The following is a 23,625-nucleotide window of genomic DNA, read 5'->3' on the forward strand; positions in this document are numbered from 1 at the left end:
TAAATACTTTAACAAGAAATAAGTTTTATATTTGATAAAAAATCCTGAATTTTCCAACAACAAATATTGGAAAAGAAACAATAATTAAGATGAAAATTGAACAAATGGAAGCTTATTTGGAAGGAAATGAATCAGATAGGAAATAGTTTGATGGAATTGTTTGGATGGGAAATAACTTTATGGAGTATGAGTGGATGTGAAATATTTCAAATTGGGACTAATTTGGCTAGCATTTAAAAGATTGGAAGTGATTGTTTCCCTTCATATTGTACATAATTAACAGAATTAAGATAATATGGGGGTAAAACAGTCATTATTATTTTAAGAACTTGATCTTATTTTGCACATTTTTTAACCAAGCTCCTAGTTGCTTGTTACCACCTAATAAAACTTTTAAAAAACTTTAGAGGTATAAAAGGTCAAAGTTGGTAAGTTTAATGGGAATTGATATATAATATATAGGAATTATAATAAAATAGCAAAATAAGACTTAATCACAAAATTCTATCTCCTTTAAAAGTTTTGAAGAACCCATTTTAAACTTTGCAGTCAAATCTTTATTAAACAACAAACAAAAGTACTATAGCTTGTTTTTAATTTATTTACTTTTATTAAACTTTTGAATTTTATAAAAAAATACTTTTGTTACTACTGCCAGGAATATTTACTAAAAACTTGAGGTTCCTAGCATAAAAAACCTAACAGAAGATTTTTTTTCCAATTTCAATAAAAAATCAACAATGAAAATGTTTCTTCTATCCATACTTATATATCAGTTACTTCAAATAAAACTGACTTTATTTTAAAGATTTTTTTTCTTTATCAAATAAAAATATTTTCTCTTACATGAAGCTTTTAAAAAGGGACTGCTGTTCTAATTAATCTCCTCAACCTCTTACCTTAAAGTTAAAAGTATTTTACACTGGTTATACTAATTTCACTAATAACATTCTAGCAGATCAATATTATAGGTTCATACATCCTAGACTTTCTGAAGCTTTTGTTTTTATTTACTGAGTATAAAATTTAAAGACTAATCAAGCTTATATAGATTGATGTTGTATTTTTTTTTGACACATTTTATTACACATCACTAATTTTTATCAGAATTTTTTTTTGAAGCAATTAAGATAGTTAACAAAGTATCAAAAAAGTACAATTCTGTGTTTTGTATAATTTTGGGGCTTTATTCCAGTGTTTTAATGTATTTAAAGCTGTGAATCCTTTTGAAAAGAGAAACTGTAAAAATTAACTTACCTTGAAAAACACAAAGATAGTTTTAATTACAACAAAATAACAAACTTTATTGTTCATGTTTTAATTAAAAATAAATATATATATATATATAGATTAAATAAAAACCTTCAAACTTTTGTTATTTAAAAACAACAACAAGGTCATTTAAGTTTAACATGTAAGTTAAATCAATATGCAATTACACCTGCCCCTTTAGTGGTTGAGATTACTAGTGTTAAACACTAGTCCTTATATTTTTTATGATACTAACTACTTTTACACCACCTGAGTTTAACTTTTGTTTCATTACATAAGAAAAAACTCTTTAATATATCTACATCTTTGTATAAACTTTATAAAAAAACCTATTAAGTTTAGAAATATTTAAATTATTACAAGTGATGTGTGTACTATAATTCAAAGTTGTCACATATTTGCCAAAAAAAACTCTTTTAATAACAAATTTTAACTGTTAAACACATTGTGTTAGTTTATAATTTCTAATCATTAAAAATACAGTTTTGAGCAAGGAAATGTTGTGGTGTTGGTAGAATGTGGTGTTAATATTTGAGCAGCAATAAACTTACAGAGTTTTATAATTTAGGTATTTTGTTTGTGTTGAAGAACAAAATATATATTCTTACAAATCTTAAAACCCTATTTTTAATCAATCATAGCTCAAATAATAAAAACTGAATGAGTTGGGTGTAGCTAAAGATATAAGATCATTCTTCAAACCAATTCTGTTTACTTTACTTTTTAAAATAATTATATCTGATAGCTATTTAAAGTCACATATCTACTTCTATTTAATAATGCTGCAATCTTTAACAAGCTGTGCATTGCAAGATTATAAACCATGGCCAACACATATACAAAAAATATATTCTTATGGTAAGTTTAGAAAGCAAAAAATCATAAAAGGCCCATAACTCTGGTCATTGGATAAATGTCATTCGGACATTAAGCAACACACCATTTGATAGTAGACACTGTTATGAGCTATTTAAATTTAAAGAGTGATGAAAATTTTAATTTTAAAAGATATTTTATTTGCATTTGCAATAGTTTAAAAAGTAAATTTATTATAAGAAATTAGAAATTACCATACAAATGTGGTATCCTTTCTTCATCATCACTGTTAACCATTCTTGTTTATTGTAATTGTTTTGTTTATCATTATTGTTTGAAGAAACAACTTATAATGTAAACAATACATTCATTGTTCACAATGGTAAATAAATAGAAAACTTAACACTGAAAAAAGCTGAATAGACGAAAACTCGAGCAAAGGTATAATCTTTGTATGTAAAATAAAAAAATAATCTTATTTACTAAAGTCATAAATAGTTTTTGTTTATTTATGAAAAATGAAACTAAGTTGATTAGCAAGAGTTCTACTACTATATAACTGACGTTAAGCTAGGCATTTCTAAAACTTACTTGTACAATAGAATGGTACGAATTTATCTAAAATTTGTTACACTATACAAGATAATTTCAAGTCAACTTTAAACACTTTCTTTAAAAAATTATTCTTTTTGACATACCAAAAACTGATATTTTCAAGGTTTATAGTTAGTCGTATGTCGTTGTACATTTTAGTTTTATACAATACAACACTTAAAAGACTTTTGAAAACAAGTTCTTACAATGTTCCTGTTAAAATTTTTACTTAATAAGTTAAGACTAAATTATTTAATAAATTTCAAAAGTAATTTAGAAAGGTTTTTTTTTCAAAGATTTTAATGCATTGTAAGAATAATGTGTATTACAATTTTTGGTTAGCCATTTTAAGCTTATTAATTTATTCGGTTTTCGTTTACTGTATCGAATATTACATAATGCTTTGATTATAAAAAATAAAACTTTTCAAATGTTTATGAAATGAAAAAAGATATGCAAAATTTAAAATAATAATAATAGATAAAGAGGCAAACTCGAAATTAATTAGTTTAAAAAGTTGTATTGTTTTCAAGAAATTACTTGCCAACAATCTTTTTGATCTCAGATGATAACTTTTGGTGTTATTGAAAAACTTTGAATAACTAGAAATTTAAAAACTAAATTTGCCATTATTTGAGTTTTTATAACTAGAGGTCATTAATTACTAAGAAACATTATGACAAATTAAGAACAAGGTATTATTTTAAACCAGCTAAAATTAATACTTTATTTAAATAGAACAAAAATAATTATAAAAGAAAGATATAAATATTAAGTATTTTGAATAATAACAAAATTATAAACTATCTCTAGTTTTAATCAAATATAGTATAAGTTATTTTTAATTCAAATATTTAAAGTTTTAATTAATTGCTTTTATTAGCGTGTTTATATTTTTATCGTCTTAAAACGAAAATCTGTAGCTTGACAAATTTATGGGTTAGCGCTAGATTATAAAAAAAGTTTTTTACATACAATATTTTCAAAAGATTATAGAATGTGTGTTTTTTTTTTAATTATTTTAAAGAATTTTAAAAAAACTTAAAAAAAATAGTTATTAAACTTGTGCTACTGCTTACAAAAACGTATAAAAACACAACGTAATTCTTTTAAATTTTTATATTTTAAAGACGTTTATTAAGTTAAATTTACAAACATTTTGCAAACTTAAACAGTAAAATAGCTACTTTTAAATTACTTCGGAAATCTATTTACATATAAACAAAAATTTCAGCCCGTAAGTTACTGCTTGAAGTACTAAATTTCGCACGAAAACTGTAGAGGTTGCCGACCCTGGTCTCAAAATTGAAAACATTATGGAAGTTTACTAGTCGCATGGTGTCGCTATAAGAATTTATAAAAATATTTTAGGTTATTTATTTTTCATAGAGATGTATAGCTTGTTATTTTCAATATGTTAAAAGAGAATATTTGTTGTGACTACTAAGTAAATGTTTAGATATGAATAAGTATGTGTTAGAAATTTTGTATTTGTATTATTAATAAATTATATTAACCTAAATTTAAGTTATAATCATGCACCCTAAAATTAAGATATAATTGTCATGTTACTTATGTATATTTAAGAAGTTGTCATCTTTATGCTACAGAACTATTATGTGGGTGCACAATAAATCAAGTTTAGACAATTCAAATTCTTAAAAATAATCTAAAAAAAGCCACAACTCACCAAGTAGTATATATTTGAATAGAAAAAAAAAATTATGTAGGTCTTTTCAATATCTTCAAGCCTCAAAATATCTCAAAAGATATTTAAAATTTTACAAGAAAGATAAAATGGCTTGTAATTATTGATAAAAGCTACAAATGTTTTTTTTTTCAAGCATATACTACTTAGTGAGTTGTGGTCCTTTATATTTTTTGAAGAATTTGAATCGTCGGAATTTAATCTGTCCGAATTTAAATTCTTAAGTAATGCTACTATGTGAGTTGCTAAACAAACAAACAAAAGCTCTTAGATAAGAACTTGAGAAACATTAAAATAAATTTCTTATGCATAATCAATATCATGTATAGATACAATTTTAACAATTTGTGAAAGAAGACATTGGATGTGAATAAATAGGACTGATTTGTTTCAACAGTTACAAATTTTAATAGAGTTTAAATATTTGTAACTGAATTGAACTACTGAGATACTAAAAAGCTACCCAACTTTTTAAATTCTTTAAATCATTAAGTTGCAACAAAAAAGAACTTTAATAAAACTATGAGTAGCTAAAGAAGGTTAAACATTAGGAAATACTTTTAGGTGGACATTGTTGAGCCTAAAAGTTGTATTTAGTTATTTTCATGTGATTTAGCAGACATTATATTTCTTACACCAACAGTTTAAAAAATATTTGAAATTTCAATATAATAAAAAGCGACTTTTATAAAAACTTTTTAGTTATGTGTCATAACTTTTAAGTAATCATTAACCTTAAACTAACTCTGCATATTGCACAAAAAGTTTCTTTAGATTACATTTGTAAACTGAAAATTATAAGTTCGGTAGAACGATAACAATTAAAACTTTTTGCGCAGGTCCTCATAATGCGTAATTTCGGGGGTATATTTGGGATTTACGACATTTAGAATTATGAAAGTTCAAATTCTTTCCTAAATGATATTGAAATACCTTTTGTAATTATTTTTCTGTAATTTTTAAATTCCCATCATACAATTATTAGTTTAAATAGATTAGTACATTTTTAGTTTTTCGTTTACGATCATTAGTTATATTAGTTATAAAATGATGTTTTAACTAAGCAGAGTATAGCCGTTTTAGGAACTGTTTTATTGTTTTTTTCTATTATGACTCATTTATATGATTTTATGGTGTAGTAAAACTAATAAGGTAAGCAGTTTCAATATAGACAAATGTTGTAACGTGTGTTTTATTTAAAATACTCACTATAAAATTTCATGCATTTTACTCCAAGTAATATGTAATTAGACTTATTTTTTATAAGTATACTGTCTATTCTTCTAAACTTTAAATTAATTAGCCTAAAAATTGATCCTGTTACGTTTGCATTAACCACATAAAAGTAAATTTTTAATCATTTAACTTTATTTGTTTTAATTTGTTCTATTTTAAACTAAAGGTTTACAATTTTTTTTTCTATATTTAAAAATTTATTGTCTGTGGATTACGCTAATGTAATCTCTTAAAATGTGTACGTTATTGATGCTTATGTTTTTTTCAGTGGTTTTGCACATTTTTTTGTTTAATAGTAGAGTATTATGTGTAAAATCTTTTTAATATATCATTTTAGTAAAAGACATTAGAATATTGTATAGCTCTCTACTAAATAACTGTCTAAAATTTTGCAGATATATAAAAGTATTAAAAATTTTAACAATTAGAAAATACCAGTAAAACGGAATGAAATATCTTAATATCTGTCTTAATGTGTAATCCATATATTTAATTTTTAGTAACCACAAAATAAATATAAGCCTAGCTCCTGTTTTTGAAAATGTGAAAATTTTGCCTTAAATTGTGAAGCTAACTAAATAACAAAATATTTTATACATAAGAAGGTTAAGACACAGTACTAATCAAAATTATTAAGTAAGTTGTATTAGTAATAACGTCCTGGACATAAAAGTGTAACCTGGTGTATGATTCGATAACCGAAAAGTTTTTTCGTCCACCAGGTCCTTGGACCAAATTTTTGAGTGTTTTTTTTCGTTCAATAAACAATATAAATTGGAAAAACTTATTTAATATTATGTAAAAAAATACTTAATTGAACAGTTCCAGTTAAAGTAGTTTAGCTAAAAACTCAACTTAAAACAAAAATAAATCATATTTTGAAAAACAGACGTGAACCATTATTTTATAATTTAATCATTAAAAATATATATAGATTTTAAATGTTCTTAAAATAAAAACACAATGTGAATTCATCAAAAGTTTTTAAAATAATAGATAAACCTTTTGAGTTGTATAATCATTCAAAATAACTTTTTTAAACACTGTGCAACTTTGGTAGTTATAAAATTTTTGTATAGTTTATACTTTTTTTCAAAAAACTTAATAAAACTACTTCATTTTGACGTAGTTCTTTAAAAAAATATGAATTAAACTTTAGTTAATATCAAAAATCAACTATATTGGTACGAATTAAAAAAAAAATTAAGAAAACCACATTTAATCGCTTTTAATAAACGCTTTTTTTTCAATTTTATAGGGGTAGCACAGGCAGTCAAAACACGCCCTTGTTAATGTCCCTTTTTTGTTTCTTTAGATATGACCCATTGAAAACTTAAAAAAAGATTAACTTAAACTTAAAAAATAAAAAGTGTTACTTAAAAAAATATTATTTTCAAAATTAAATTTGCGTCGCAAAGCTTTAATCCACTGAAAAATGAAAAATAAATATTAAAGTAAGAAAAATCTAAACGCTAAAATATTAAGATCAATACAAAACCTTTTCACATATATGTTAAATATAATTTTATTAAGTGTTTAAGTGAACACTATAATCATTAAAAAAAAATGTAATTTTTCTTCAAAGTATAATAAAGATTTTTTTATTTTATAATTTAAGCAGTTTCCATCAAAAGTTATAAAACAATGAGCATTTTTTAGTCTGTAGACTCACTAGAAAAATTTCATTTCCGTGTACGTAATTTTACGAAATCGTAATAATAGCATTATAAAAAATCTTGATCACTTTTTCAAATGATTATTAAATCATTGTTTATTGAACAACAAAAAATACAGTAAAAATATTTGGTTCTGAGACCCGACGCACGAAAAAGAAGTTCGTTTATCGAGTCATGCACCGCTTGGATACCTTTTAACGTCTTCTTAAAGACTTTAAGTTCTTGTCCTTTAATATACTGTTTATTGAACGACAAAAAAAGCGCTCAAAATGTTTTGTCCTAAGACCGGGTGAACAAAAATAACTTTCCTGTTATTGGGTCGCAAACCACGGATGCCTTTTAATGTCTTGTTCAGCCTTTTAATAAGCATTTTTAAGTATAAAACTATGGGCATAGTTATAGTTATTTGTTATAAAACAACCTTTTTTTTCCACAAAGTTTGTTAAGCTGAAAGACGTCTTTAGCTAGAAATTTATAATTTGTAAGCTGAGTCTAGTCCGCGGGCGGTACAATATCCATCCTAATTTAGTATTTTGGTACAATTTTATAATCAATGTAACTAGTCGTGAACAATAAAGTTAAACTGTATCCAAGTGGTGTACGACTCGTTAACCGAAAGGTTCCTTCGTACACTAGGTCTTAACACTAAATATTTTGAGCGTTTTTTTTTTCAATCAACAAACAGGGTAGCTGTCTAAATTGCGCAAGCGTACAAAATTGCACGTAGACTAAATTGCACGAAGGTTCATTTTTGCACGAAGAAACTTTTGCACGAGGGGATGTTTTTGCATGTCATACAATTTTGCACGAAAAAAATTTATATCATATTTAAGAATAATAAAAAATCAAATTAATAAAATAATAACTATTTAATAAAAATATTAAAAATTAAGAAAAAATTTAAGTAAAAAAATAACAAATCAAATAAACAAAAAATAAATAAATAAATTAAAATTTTAGGTAAAAAATAATAAATTGAATGTTATTGATTAAAAATTGATTAAAAATGAATTGATTAAAACATAATAATAAAAAAATAAGAATTCGAAAAATAAAATAACTAAATATTAAATATATTTAAAAAAAACTAAAAAAACTTTTTAAATAAATAAGTTAAATAATAATTTCATAAATCAAAGTCCGAAATAAAAGTTATAAAAAAAGTCTGAACAAATAAATTAAATAATTAAATAAACTTGAAAGAAATAATAATAGTAATTAAAAAGTCAAAATGAACAGATTAAATAATTAAACAAAAATTCAATCAAAAAAAATTTTATAAATAAAAATAAAAACTAGAATATAAAACTAGATTTTAAACATTATTAGAATATTGTTACCAGAAAAAGTTTTGTTATTAACCATATTAATATATTTCTTTTTATTAAAAATATATATTAACTAATTGTAGCTGTTGCGTTATTTTGTTAATTTTCCTTTATTCAAAAGCTTGTAACTCCTTTTTCTTCCAAAAAAGTTTAAAAAAAGTTTTTGACAGCGTTTTTCACAAGTCTGGGTTAGATAAAAAATATAAAACAGAGCAGGAGAAACTTAGGAGCTAACTAGAATAAAACGCGTGCAAATAGTGATGCAACTAAGAAAAGTTTCAACAAATAGAAAATGATGATATATAAATTATGTTTATATTTTTATTATCCTTTGTTTTTGTGGATATAAAAACAAATCACAGAAAATTGGCAGACCTTGCTAGATTTTCAATCAAAATATCTCAAAATTTCACTTATTTTCATCCTGTATAACCTAAATCTTAAATTTACGTTAAATATTTGTAGTAGAAAGAAATATTTTTTTACTTTAAGACTTTGTATTTAGTATCTACTAAAGATTTACAAGCTAAAAAAAATCAAATTAAGTTAAAACATGAGTGTATTTAAAAAACTAAAAGATAAAGTAAATGTAAGATAAAAATATTTTAATTATTATTAAAATATTAATTTAAATTATAAAACACTTAAAAGAAGACTAAAATATTTATTTGAAAATTTTCATATAAAATAAAAAAAACAATTTTAAGTATAATTTATAGAACTGCAAAGCCATAACAGATTTTCTATATTATTCACAATAAAAATTTCATCAGACAGTTTTCCTCCTTTCTAAATTTATCTAATTGTCTCATTAGTTTGAATGCTCGTTTTTTTTCTGTGCAAAAGTATCTTCGTGCAATTTTGTCGCCTCGTGCAATTTTAACACCTACCCATGTATATGCATATTTTTTTTAGCTTTTTTTATTTCATATTAAAATTAAGTTTAATTATAATTTAATCTAAGTCAACATCAATACATTTTTATTTTTTAACAAGGGTTATTTTTATTAAAATAAAGTTCTAGTTTAATTTTTATTAAACTAAAATTTTAATTTATAGTAGTTTTTAAACACATTTATTTAATTTAAAAACAAGCTTAATAATTAAAAAAATATATAACTAATTTTAACCTAGTTAAATTAAAATGAATTACACTAATACATACTTATTATTTTTTATAAAATACAAAGGTTTTAATGTATTTTTAATTTAGTTATTTAAGTTAGTATTTTTTTTTGTGTAAAATTAACCCTTCGTGCAAAACTATCAGTCGTGTAAAATTGTAACTCGTGCAAAATTGAGCATCCTTGCAAAATAGTCTTCGTGAAATTTTTTGCCTGCGTGCACACTAGTCTTCGTTCAATTTTGTACACTCCTGCAATTTTTTCTCGTGCAATTAAGTCCCTACGTGCAATTTTGTCTTCGCGCAATTTAGACCCGTTCCCGAACAAAGAATACTACAATAAACAAAAGTTAGAATTAAAAACTATAATAAATGTTATCAAAAAAGTATAAAAAAGTTATAAAACAGATGTTTCAAAATCTAGAAATAGTTTATAATAAAAAAAAATTGTATTAATTTTAAATAACTATTATTTTTGAAACTTTCAGCTGTTTAAATGGGAACAGGTTTAAATTGCACATAAACAAAGTTGCACGAGGTTACTAAATTGCACGAGAACAAAATTGAACAAGTGCTCAAAATTGCACTAAGACAAAATTGCACGAGGAAAAAAAATGCTTTAAGACGATTTGCACCAAGGGTCAATTTCGTACTAGTTACATTTCTGCACAAGAGTAAAAAAAATAAAAATAAATAAAAACAAAAACAGAAAACTAAACTAAAAATTATTTAGTAAAAAAGCTACTGACCGAGGTCAAGGGTTAGGAGTAACAGTGATAGTTAAAAAAAAAATAATTAATAAACAAAAATTAACATTAAAAACAAAATTGAAAGAAAAATATTAAAAAACAATAATCTACTGACCGAGGGCAAGGGTTAAGGGTAACAGTTATATTAATTTAAAAAAAAAGAAAAAAAATTAAGAAGAAATAACTTATCGCCCGAGGGTAAGGGTTAGGGGTAGAAATGATAGTAAAAAAAATAATAAAAAAAAGGCAAAATTAATAAAAAAGTTTATAGATAAATAAAAAAATTAACCCGTGCAGAAATATCTCCGTGCGAAATTTTCTGCTTGTGCAAAAGTGTCTTCGTGCAAAAGTGACCCTTTGTGCAAAAGTATCTTCGTGTAATTTTGTGCACTCGTTCAATTTTATCCCCTCGTGACAGCTACCCGTTTAAAATTGTATTTATAGCTTTTTAATACTAGAATTAATCATTAAGTTACAGTTTTACTAATTTTTAACTTTATATAAGTTATTTTAGAAAACTTTTGTATAATGTTTGTTTTATTATATTAATATTGTTCAAGAAATGTATAATAATAGCTACATTTTTTTTAATGTATTCGATCTATTATTACATTTTTTTAATAGTTAATAAAAAAAAACTACTATTGTTCATTGATGCATAAGACCATGGTAAATATATTCAGTCCATACATATTAAAAAAATTAAAAACAAAAAAAAAATATGAATTGGCGTAACTTGAAAATATAGCTTTTCTGTTATACAAAAAACAATTTTAAAAATTAATATTTTAAGTTATTTTGTAACAAACTTGTTTAAACAAAAATAGCAATTTAGATTTTAAACTTAATTAATTTACATATTAAATAACAATTTTTTCAAAATAAGTTTTTTTATTAACTAATATTTTTAAATATCTAATTTAATTTACTACTAGCAACGAATTTAATTCATTCGTTTCTTTTTGCAAAATAAAAATTAATAATATTTATAACAATCGTAATATACCATTAACTATTTAGCAAAGTAATTACCTGTGGTTATAGTTGCCATAATGCCCTAAATAAAGTGTGCTGAATACTATAAACCTATGTTTGTTTCAATTTAAAATGTTATGCTCGAGTAACTTTCGCCACATGCCTGTTGCTAGAATAGCAACTATTTAGCAATTTGCCGTCACTAAAACAAGTGATTTCTATTTAAACTTTAATTGTCATAAGTATTAAAAAAAACGTAATAATACATCAATACATATTAAATGCAGGTATTTTTTCTTGAATACTTCAAATCGAAAACCAAAAGTTTCACTTTTTTATAAGTGTATAATTAAAATAAAAACAAATTTTAGTTTCATGGTTTTTTTTTAGCTCAAGTATTAGTTATCATTTTAATTTCTACTTTAGAATTTTTTACTTATTTTTAAAGAATATGTACAATAATTTTTTTTTTACTTTTTAGTGAAACAAAAGATGTTTTTAGAAAATTATTTTTAAATTGTTAATAATATTTTTTGATTATTAATAAAGTATGTTTTTTAACGAAAAACTTTAATATTTTACTTTTATAAACTGAAGTCTAATAGAACAGTTATAGTTAACTATTAGAATGCTGAATAGTGAAGTAATAATTCCCCTTGGCTTTGCATAAACTTACACGTTGAGGAGAAAACTGCCCTTTTTTGTTTTTGTACTTTTTGTTTGTGAATGTTGAACATTCGAACGTTTTCTCAATTCTTCTTCATTCAGTCCTTTTTCATTTCGATTCATTGAGGTGGTAACACACCTATGAGCAGCAGGGCTATGCTGCTAGGGAAATGGTAAGTATTTTGGAAACTTTTCCAAGTATAATTGAGAAATATATAATTTAACTTTTTTTTACAGTTGTTTCAACGACGGACGTTGGTGTGCAGGGCTGTTTCGATGGATTGGAACATTTCAGAATTGAGCATTTTCTTGTACAACTCCCATAAATTGTTAGTCTAGCTCAAAATTAGTTAATCAAAATCATATATTTATAAACTATGATGTGAAATATTGTCCCCAAAGTCACCTTTAGGCTAATTCCAGTTAGTGCACTTGTTAAATAAGCTTTTAACGATTTAAGGCTTGGTAATAGTGGTAATTTACTGAAAGCTAAGTCTCTTTTTCAAAGTTAGCTTATTATTGTCATTTCTTATAAAATGACCATTAAATTTGTTTATGTTGGTCTGAAAAATGACAAGTTTATGAGCTGTATGAATGTATTTTGAACAACTCAAAATTTATCTCAAGTATTAAACTGATTTAATATAAATCATTGCAATATATTGTCCTCAAGGTCACCTTCAAGCTAATATCACAAAGTTCACTTGTTAAATTGGCTTAAATTGCAGTATGAGGCTTGAATATACTCTCTGCTCAGCAGGTACCGAATTATTCCGATTTACAGTTAATTCATCATATGATCATTACCAAACAAATTTTCTTGTCTAATTCCTGATATTTATCAGATGACTGTTGTCAATTCTATTAAGTTTGTTCAAAAGATTTTTCAGCTCAATGAATGTATTGCTCAATCAAAAGAGATGTATTCTGTATTTATTGAAATCTGATAAATGTAAACATTATTGCTTAATCTTTAGTATAACCATCTTAATAATAGGTTCTAGCTCAAGCTGGTTTAAAATTGCTTGTTGACACTGACAGGTTTGGTTTTCAAAGCATTGTAGACAACATGAGTCACACTAAATTAGCCAGAATTGCTTAGAAAATTGCAAAAAGTGAAAGTTTTCTCTGTTAATACAATTTTAACATGTTAATTTCTTTAGCAATAAGAGCAAGACGATTTTTGGACTGAAAGATTTATAAAATGCCCAAACTATGCTTGAGATTTCTGATAAATAATAACTGTTAAGTTTTATAAATAGTTAAGTGAAGTTCTTAATTAGCACAAGTTTTATTTGAAAGTTCAGCTAACCTGAATGGCCTCATTGGCCCAATTATTTAGCTACTCACCACTTCTTATATTGGCTACATGTACTTTCACATCCAAAGCTTGTTTAATATTGTTATTTTGTTTGATTATATTATTTTGGTTGATAACTCAACTAGCTATTTTCTCTTGAATCAAATGCAAAATTTTATGATGCTAATCAAGTTGTCTGTTGTAGATATTAGGTTTTTTTGTTTCATTAACAAGTTATACAAGAAGTTAATTTTTTCACTGTTCAGGTTTTACTGAATTTATTATAACTTCATCCATATTCTAAGCTGGTGTAGTGTGATAAACTTAAGGTCACTCAAACCATCTATCTGTATTTTAGAGTGACAAACTCACTTAGATATACTTGGTTTAGAAAGTCTGAAGGTTGATTTCATAAAATAACTACTTGAATTACTGTTTTTGAATACAAGGTTGTTGTTGGTATACTTGAAGTGAATAAGTACTTAATTAATGTTTAGGGTACATTTATACCAAACTATCATATTAATTCAATAATTATTTCATGTATTGAAGCTAAGTTATTCTTAACAGGTAACATTTCTGATGAAATTTTGTTTAAAAATTAGGGTTTATAATTAATTTCAGTAGAATTAAAAGGCTTAAGGAGATGGAGGCTAAATAAACACAGAAAAATGTATAAAAATATAAAATATAATAATGTAGTATCTATGTTTGAAGAGTTATTGTATCCTCTCTGGTCAACTACAACTCATTGATACAAAAATATATAATTCAAGCAAAAAATATTTAGATATACAATAAGGAAAATAAAAAAATATTCAATCATCAAAAGTTAGATTTGCTCAAATAATTTCCAACTAATGTTTAAGTTTATTTTGATTAGATGTTGAATTTTCAGATAATATAGATAAAGGCTAGTTTGTACTCAATAGGCTTTATTTTAAGTGGCTTTGTAGTTTAACCTACGATTTTTGTTTTAAAATTTAGAGTTTAACCTTTGTAGATTGCCAACATTATGTCATACTTCTTAATACTTAACATTATTATGAAACCATGTACACACTAGCTGTAGCTGTAATATTTATTTTAATGAAAAATAAACAGCACTGTCTTCTCCTATGCCAAATTGTAATAAAATGCCTGTTCCTTAATTCATTACAATAATACATTTTTGGTAATTCTGCAACCTAAACTATTCTGAAAAATTGCTTATACAGAAAAATGTTCCATAAACGTTAAATGAAAAAAAGAAAACACATTTAAATGAATTAAAAGTTGCTTGGTACTGTTTTGAAATCTACTAATGCACTAATTTAAATTAAAGTCTAAGTAGTTGGTAACAGATGACATTGGGGTAAGCATTAAGTTGTGTTTCATAATAACTGTAAAAGTGTTTGTGTATTTAAATGCTTTTCAATGAAACCTGTATTACATGTACCTATTATTGAAATAACCATTTTAAACAACATCATAATTAATTATATTACAGTTAATAGGCTACCTTCTCATTTGTTATTAATTTTTTTTTGTTTAGCATATGTTTTTATTATAAAAAAGTTTATATATGAATATAGTAAGTAGTTGTTAAGTTGGTTAAGCTACTCAATGAATGAATAAGTAAAAGAGAATTATATATGAACTGAAAATTAAATCGGTTGCTATCCAAATTAAAAAAATTAAGGTATCTAAAAAGAATATTTAATAGTATATTACAAGAAATAATAAGCAACAAATTTATTCCAAACAGTAATTCTTTAAATTTAATTAAGAAATTAATGTTTATAAAACATGAATCGAGCCTTGAAAACTCTTCTTTCCCTGGTAGTGCCACTATGTAAACAAACAAGTTAAGAAAAGTCCCCATGCAAAATATTATGAAAACAGTAAAAAGTGTTTACACTAAATTTTAACAGTAAATGTAAGGACCAAAAATGTAAAAGTTTTAAATAGTAATGACAGCATTTTCAGATTATTATTGTAAAAGTTAAAGCCTTCAACTTAGTTTACTGTATTTAACTAAAGTTATGGCAACATTATAGTTGTTGTGTTTATAGTTTGAAAAGTATATAGATAACTTTGATAATAAGTTAAAAAGCTATATAGATAGCTTTAACATAGTTGTTAAAGTTTCTGAACAAATTTGAATTTTTTAAGGTATAAATGTTTCTTATTTATTGTTATTGAATATTTTAATATTACTCCAATATTTTTATTTATATTTACTTTGTAGAGCAATTGGTTGTAATTAGTACTGGGAAGGTACACTTCTTTGTTATCTATGATTATTTTTACATAAAAATCATTCAAGTTTTTATGAAATATCTATTTTTAACATTTTTATTCATTTTTAACATAAGAATACAGTCATAATTGTGATATAGTTCTAATTTGAAGATTACCTACATATTATATTTTAACTTTATTGATAAAATACTAACTTTCGAATGGTTTTTATTTGGTGTAAAACAAATTTGTTGTTGAATATGGTCATAGTTTATCAATTTCAAAATAACATAGTAGGTAATACCAAATGTTTAATTTTTTGGTCAAATTGAATTTGTTTATACTTACTACTAATTCTAACATTAAAAAATATAATTGCCAAAGTTAGATAAGAAAATTGCCACACATCTTTCAAGCATGACATATTAAGTAAAACCAACTTTATTCAGTATTCAGAACTTATCTAGATCTTAAAATTCTAGACACTCCCACAAAGTAGGCATAAGAATTTAATCCCTGGTTTTATTAAGAGTTAACCAAACTATGAAATAATGTGTTGATTTGTTAAGGTGATTTTATCAAAAGCTCATATCTATAGAAAGCTGCTGCTGTTAGCTGTAAATCAATAGCAATTAATAACATTAGGTGTTGTCCCCTAAATGGTCCAGATTATTAGTAAAACTTACCCCATAGAAACAAGAATGCTACTATATATACATTGCAATGATTAATAATGCTAAACCAAATTTTCAATAAAAATTAATTCTGAATATGGGCCAAAAAGACTATTTTATATTAATCATCATTGTATTAGAGATTTAAGTAGTATGAAAAAATAACAGTTTTATTAAAAAGTTATAATTTATTATAAAATATAACTTGTTTATTTTTAATTTTATATTTGAAATAATATATGTTGAGTAATTTTATGAAATATTATTAAAAAATAAACAAAATTTATAGAAATTAACTATACTATGAACTTCTTAATTATTGAATTTTGTTATCTTATATTATCAACAGTGCTGCAAATGGCAACTACTAAGTTTTGAGTGTTTTAAGCAGTTTTATAAAATTTTTCAAAATAATTAATACTACTGCTCAGTTTGTTTTATCAGCCTTGTAAATTGCATTTTGTGGTTGAAATTTCAAGTCAAGCCAACAAATTATTAAATGTAAATATTTAAAAATTGTTCAATAACAGCAAAAATTTTCATTATAAATGTGTTGAATTGTTTTGGTAACAACTTAAGAAAATTATATGTAGAAAAACTATCTGAACAAACATAAATGCCACATCACCTGCTATGATACAGACTATTACTTAGGCATTAAACAATCTCTAGTAATTGAAATTAATAGATATTAATAAAATAAATTTATTTTAACCTTACTGTTTGAAGTGGATTTAAATGATAAAATAATATGCAATAATATTAAATAATACACTGGGTCTATATGGGTATGTATGTTTTTTAATTTCTACCTTAAAGTTTATGGCATTGCAGTTTTGTATTATTGAATCAATGTTGTCAAAATCATTTGAAATCTGTGGTAATCAAATGTTTTTTAAGTGAATTTAAACCTATGAATTTCTATTCTTCTTATATAAAATCTTAAATAAAATTCTTAATTAAAATGTGCTTATTTTTGTACAGTCTACTAAACAGTGGTCAGAACACTTGTCTTAGCATCAAAATTTAAATTCATGTTTTATAAAACATAGGAAGAATTTTTCAAAAAACATCTTTCTTGCAATACATTGTTCTAACTAAGGGGCATAGACATATAAGGAAAAAAAAAGCTTAAATTAGCCACATGATGATCACTTGAGTTTATTATAATTAAAAAGTATTTCAATAATCTATTACTGTAAAAAAATGGCAATGGTGTCTATTAGTATGTAAAAAAATAGTTGGTAACAATTTTATTTTGTCTGTGTGATGAAATTTCATACTTAAGTTATTGATTTTTTGATAAATTATTTTAACTGTTAACTAATTTGTTTATGATATAAACTTGTTTAATATTATCCACTGTCAAACCGTAAGTAAGATTTTCAATTTTTTTTCAACTAGTTAAATATTCACTAAAAATTTTAACTGTGGGGCACAAAATTTAAATCTTCGTTGCAATTGGCGGATTAAATGACAAAAAATTCTGACTAATTTATCAAAAAGTGTAATAATTTTCTAACTTTAAAATGTGTGTAGTTACAAGAAATTTATTTTAATATTCTTAAAATTGTCATATTTAATTGCAACAGAGGTTTAAATTTATTCACACCTACTTCCTCGTAGTGTGCCCTGGTTAACCACCATGTTATTGTTGCTAAGGGGTCCCCAAATTTGTTAAAAATTAACACTAGGTTCTTAAAACAAAACTGATATATGAAGGTTAATTTCAATTATTATAGATAAACCATAACTTGTATAGAAGTAGATGAAACGTTTATAAATAGTTCTTTGTATTATCACCATAAAATTTTCTGCACCCTCTAAAACTAGTTGTCTTTGCAACCAGTTACTTAGCAACAATTGACTTACATTGTGGGCTAAATGGTGTGTCTGTAAATATTACATTATTGATGTTTTGTATATTTATTTGTTGCGTTTTAAATGTAAAATGGTTGTTCATGCTAAATTGTGTATTTGTTGTATAATAATTTTTTTTTTGTGGTCAATTTTTTTATTACTAATTATAGTTATTGTGGTTGATATTTTTATTTTATTACTTTTCATGTAAAAAAATAGGGTTATCATTCCCTAAAAAAATGTTTGTTTTTTGTATATATTGTACATAAGATCTTCGAGTTATTTTCCTAAAGCCGCCCTAAAAAGGTAAACCCTCAATGTAATAATTAAAAAAATTACAAAATTTATTGTTGTTGTTTTATTTCGCTTGACTTATGTCATTAATCTGTCTGCGCGACAACCCTTGCGCACACAATGAATGTACAGATTTTTTAATTAAAATATTTTTAAGACATACTTGTGAATATTGTTTGAGTTGTGGGTTTAAATCTGCTTCATGTCTGAAAGCAGACCCATTAAGTTGTAAATAATTATTTGTTACTTTATAATTGTACGTTAATTTTTATTTTTTTTGTAAAAGTTGTAGACATACTATTGGAAAATGTTTGAGTTGTGGGTTTAAATCTGCTTCATTTTCGAAAGCAGACCCATATAAATTTTACATATATATTTGTTGTTCTAATTTTGGTTTAAATTTATTGTCTTGTTTTTTTGAATGCTGGAAACTATGTATGTTCTGTATAAGGTTCGTAAATCCCCTAATTTTATGATTTACGCTTGTAAATTTTGCATATAATTGGAAATAATAATTAATTATTTTTCTTAATAGTTTTAATGTCATGATGATATTCAACATAATAAGAGTAGAAGGAAATCTCTCTTTGTATTATATTATGTTTTTTTGATTTGTGCTCCTTGTTTTTTGTATTCGCTTAAAAAGAACTTTTGTTCTCTTGAGTTCATAAAAATTGCTCTGTTTGTAATATTTGTACAGATATTTTTTTTTTTTTAATTTCAAATTTTTGTTGTCTTTTTGTTTATTTTAATGATCGTTATCAAGTGAAAGTTGTGAGGAATTGTATATTTGTAAATATTCTTAGTTGTGTTTTTATTTGTGTAATTTTTTAAACTGATTTTATATTAGCAAAAACTTTTCACAACCATGAAAGTTTCAATTTTTTGATCTTGTAAATTTGTACATATTTTTGTTCAACAATTTTAATTTACGCGTTTTATTTTTTTTGAGTCAAATATTTGACATGTCTAAAGCCTGTATAACATAAAAAAAATTCGGGAAGAACCACCCGATGTATAAATTGTACATAAAAATTGTATTATTACCAAACACTTTTCAATTTTTGTCAAGACAACTTTTGTCGAGTTTTTTCAGCACCCCTGTGTTCGAGCATCAACATAGTTTCAAACCAGGGGAATTTACAACTCTCCCACAGATGTGCGCTCAACATTCAGTGTTTCAAAGATCAACATTACACTGAGTAAGATGCATCAATTTGCCAAAGGAGCTGTCTTCTTGTGGAAGTTGCCGATGTGATGGTTTCTCCAGATTCAGGAAAGGAACACGTCACGATGAACAGGAAAAGCGAAGGGCCCACGGATGCAGTCACGCAAGATCTGTTGCGTCACAAGGCTTTTTACTGCGCACACTGTTCCAAGTTCAAAAAGTTAGTTGCCTTAATTTTCAAAAAAACCGTTCAAATATCATTAAATGTTAAAAGCTGTATGTTTAAGTTGGTATTTCTAGCTAAATCTGGTTTCAAATTAATGTAACATTAGAATTATATATTTTTTTTTTAATTTGTTTGTATATAAAAACTAATCATCAACTATTACGTAATATTTAATTTATGTGTTAATTCTATTAATTTTAAATATAAATTTTTAGAGAATAAGTTTTTAATAACTAAACTAAATCGGTACTGACTTGTTAAGTTAAACAAAGACTAATAAATAACAACTTTACAGAAAAAAATGCATCCATCAGCAGCAGTGGAAGCTGCACCTATTTATGACGTCATAAAGATAAGGGAAGGAGGCCAGCGGAGAGCCAGACCTCAGTTGATGCCTGAGGACCTGACGAGGTTTTCTGGAAGATCTACTGGCTGTTCAAAGCTGAGAAAATTTTCTGTGAACTCTAAGACTTGCTTCTTCATTAATTACATCAAATTCTACAAAGTTGGTTGGTTGTCTTTCTTTGGATAAACTATTTTTTTTAAGAGACTACAAATTAGCTGTTAAAAATTGAATGTTAAGTAGATGAATAAATAATTAACTTGTATTAAAGATATAGTTCTATTGCCAGTTTTGATCTGTTTTAAAAATAATTATTTCATATTGAAATGCAATGTTTATTTCTGTTTTATTTTTACATATAATTTTAGCCATAACATAAATTTGTTTTTTAAATATCTAAAAGTAATTTTCAAACAGCAGGAAAGGCAACCGAGAAAAGCCATCAGAAGATATAAGTGCTGACGGAGTTCGATCTTCATTAGAGTCCAGAAGAGCCATGTGGCGAACCACACAAGTGCAGCGGAGACATCAGTCGGGCGGATTTCTTGTAGCAGAACTGATCTTTCGATGGCGTTCCAGCGTTCTCGTTCAGAATCACGACAAATAAGGAAAAACACAGCTTCCTCAAAGTTGTCTGATTTATCAACTTGTTCCAACAATCACCTTGGTTAGTTTGGTTTTGTTTGAATTATGAATAATTAAAGTTTTCATTATTTTTTGATAATAAATTCGTTTAATTTTTCTATAGAAGTTTAAGTCTGTAAGCATTTCGTATTAAGTATGTCATTTATTGTGCTGCAAATTGTTTACTGTTTATAATTTAGATAGTTTTGTAAATGAATTTCACATGTTGTAAACTAACATCAAAAAAATAATCTGACAAAATCTGCAACAATTTCAAAACTAGTTGATATTTCTATTGTTTGAAATTCAAGTATTTATTTGATTTCATTTTCAGTAAAAAGAATGAATTTTTAATCAATTCAGTTTAACGACTTATTAATTTATCAAAACAGGAAGCTGCAATCCACAACAGCAGCAGACGCTTATTGAAGAAAGCAATCGTGCATGATCTAAAGAGTGCTGGTTGTGTTCTTCATCAAAGTTCATAGGAGCAGCCTAAAGTTAACAGGAGCGTCTGAAGCCAGTGGATCAACGGATTCCTTGCACCACAATTCACCACAATTCACGAGATTTTCATTTGGTGATACCTTCCTGTTAAACACGCCCTCCTCTGATTTCATTTGAGTGCGAAAAATTCAACAATCAACTTGGTTGGTTGTTTTTGATCATTTAATTATGTGTTTTCCTTTAAAACTGAGTCTGCATTCAGATTCTAAACTACTTAAATAAATTTTATGTTTCTTTCGTTTGCAATTAAAATAAGTAAACAAATTCTATTGAACTAAATATAGTAAATTTTATCTTCTATTTTATAACTTGAATATTATTTAACAGATAGACTGCAAGATTGTCCGAGCCAGGATAGATGAATGGACTATCATCGCGGACCAACATTGCAGACCATCATTGCAGACCAACATTGTAGACCATTTTGTGGACCAGTACACACATGCGTTGTGGAGATGAGCGGAGAACGTTTGCGGTGCATGCAATTTAATAGTGTTGAATATTTTCTATTTCTTTTAATAAATTTAAAAAATGAATACACATCGCGTTGTCTTATATAAGGGTTTATACTGTAGACGAAATAGGAGTTTTAACATCAAAATTAGATTGACGAGTATTTTTAGTGTCAAATATGGTTGAAAATCAACAAACTAAGTAGGAACATAGTCCTTAACTGATTAGAAACAAAGTTATAGTGCCACTAAATATTGTTCTTTTATAAACTTGACTAGAATACTACCTTCATCATGAAGTTTTACTATTTGGTTGAAACTTCAAAACTTCAAAATTTATTTTTATAGTAAAGGGAACTTGGTTGATTTTGTTTGCAAAAGTAAATATAAAGTTTTGGTTGCAAGTACCAATACTAATTAGATCGTCATAATAAGAAAAAAAATTCTAAAATTCAAACGATTTAAGATGTGTTACAAACTACCTTAATTGAAGCTTTCACTGTCATCCTGAGGAGCTTTTGATTCGGCTAACAAAGTTTAAAAGATTGTAAATTTAACAATTTACAGTCTCCCGATAATAGCGCAAAGCGAGTTTTAGAACTAAGTCAATATTTTGTCCTGGACATGACGTTAAACTGTCCTGGTGCATGACAACCGAAAGGTTTTTTGTGCACCAGGTCCTCAGACTAAACTTCTGGAGCATTTCTTGTCGCTGAAAATGTAGCATTTGGTATGAACAAAGTAATGAGAATTGGTGCGCCTCAAGGTAAATTGAAATTTTTTTTTTTTGAATAACTCTTTTCTCAGGCCATAATTGTTGTTGTTAAATTAATTAATACTGATTCTCCGCGTATATTCTTAAACAGGCCTGTATTGTGTTTACATGACTATAGTTAAGCACAAAAATTTATACTGTTCACTGGAAACTATGCCTAAAATTTAAATTTCATTCATGTTAATTTATAAATATCTTGTATTTCCCCTTTGAGTTGGAACTGACTTGGCAACCGGTTCTGTAAAAATTTTTCCAAACTGCTAATTTAGGATTCATCCCAACAGAAAAAAAAACAATTTAAAATATTCAGGACAACTCTGGCTAGTTACAACTATCTTCAGAAACTTCGTCGAGATTTTTCAAGTTTCTGGCTTGTTCTGGATAGTTCTGCTTAATTTAAGACCAGTTTATGATTCGAAATCTCGTTTTTCTTTAAAAAGGTGTTTTAGTTGAAACGATTTGTTATTTATGGAGTTTTCAGAGATTTAATGTTTATTGATATCTTTCAAGCATTCGGCTAATAAATTTTTATTTTCAACGCTAATTAAAGTTTTTAAAGGAAAATTTATTACATTTAGGATAAGGTTTTTGATATGAAACAATGGCCACCACTATCACCAAAATTATTATTACATAGTTTGGTCATAGTATCATACAAAGAATAATAAAAATTGTTAGGAAACGTGTTAACAAGCCAGCACACTACAATAAAAAAGGGGTTGCATCTTTTGGATTAGTGATAAGTTTATCAATCTTTTAAGAAGTAATATTGCGAACGATCAATTAAATAAACACTACTTATTTTTTACATGTAGGAATTCTGTTTGTATGCTAATTTTTTAAACTAGAATATTTTTGGATGTTGACTTCAATTTATGTTATGAAAATGGCACGAGGGTTCTAGTAAAAGGATTGGCAGACTTATATTTAATTTTATTCATCATCAACATAAATGTTTAACTAGCAACTATCATTGAGTAACCAATGAAAAAATGCACTAAAAACTATAAATAAAGAGCCTGAATAAAATTTTTTA

At 25.5% G+C, this 23,625-nt stretch overlaps 1 protein-coding gene and 1 long non-coding RNA gene across 5 annotated transcripts in view; one reads left to right on the forward strand and one right to left on the reverse strand.

The window, feature by feature from the left end:
- LOC145845166 (choline transporter-like protein 2) overlaps positions 1-11,553 on the reverse strand; it is a 28,115-nt gene extending 16,562 nt beyond the window's left edge. The window contains exon 1 of the mRNA XM_082952588.1: positions 11,535-11,553. Coding sequence (XP_082808714.1) covers positions 11,535-11,553 — 19 coding nt within the window. The remainder of the gene's footprint in view (positions 1-11,534) is intronic.
- A 7,471-nt stretch (positions 11,554-19,024) lies between these two features.
- LOC145844137 (uncharacterized) lies at positions 19,025-21,835 on the forward strand. Of its 4 annotated transcripts, none has more exons than XR_014370271.1 (5): positions 19,025-19,882; positions 20,184-20,397; positions 20,649-20,898; positions 21,248-21,505; positions 21,690-21,835. It is a non-coding gene; the product is annotated as an uncharacterized LOC145844137 (long non-coding RNA). The 4 variants fall into 4 exon arrangements; XR_014370273.1 differs by having other exon boundaries at positions 20,652-20,898; XR_014370270.1 differs by having other exon boundaries at positions 20,184-20,393.
- Positions 21,836-23,625: the final 1,790 nt, after the last annotated feature.

Source organism: Thalia democratica, chromosome 9 (genome assembly GCF_965202585.1).
Source record: "Thalia democratica chromosome 9, ktThaDemo2.hap1.1, whole genome shotgun sequence".
Lineage (NCBI taxonomy): Eukaryota > Metazoa > Chordata > Thaliacea > Salpida > Salpidae > Thalia > Thalia democratica.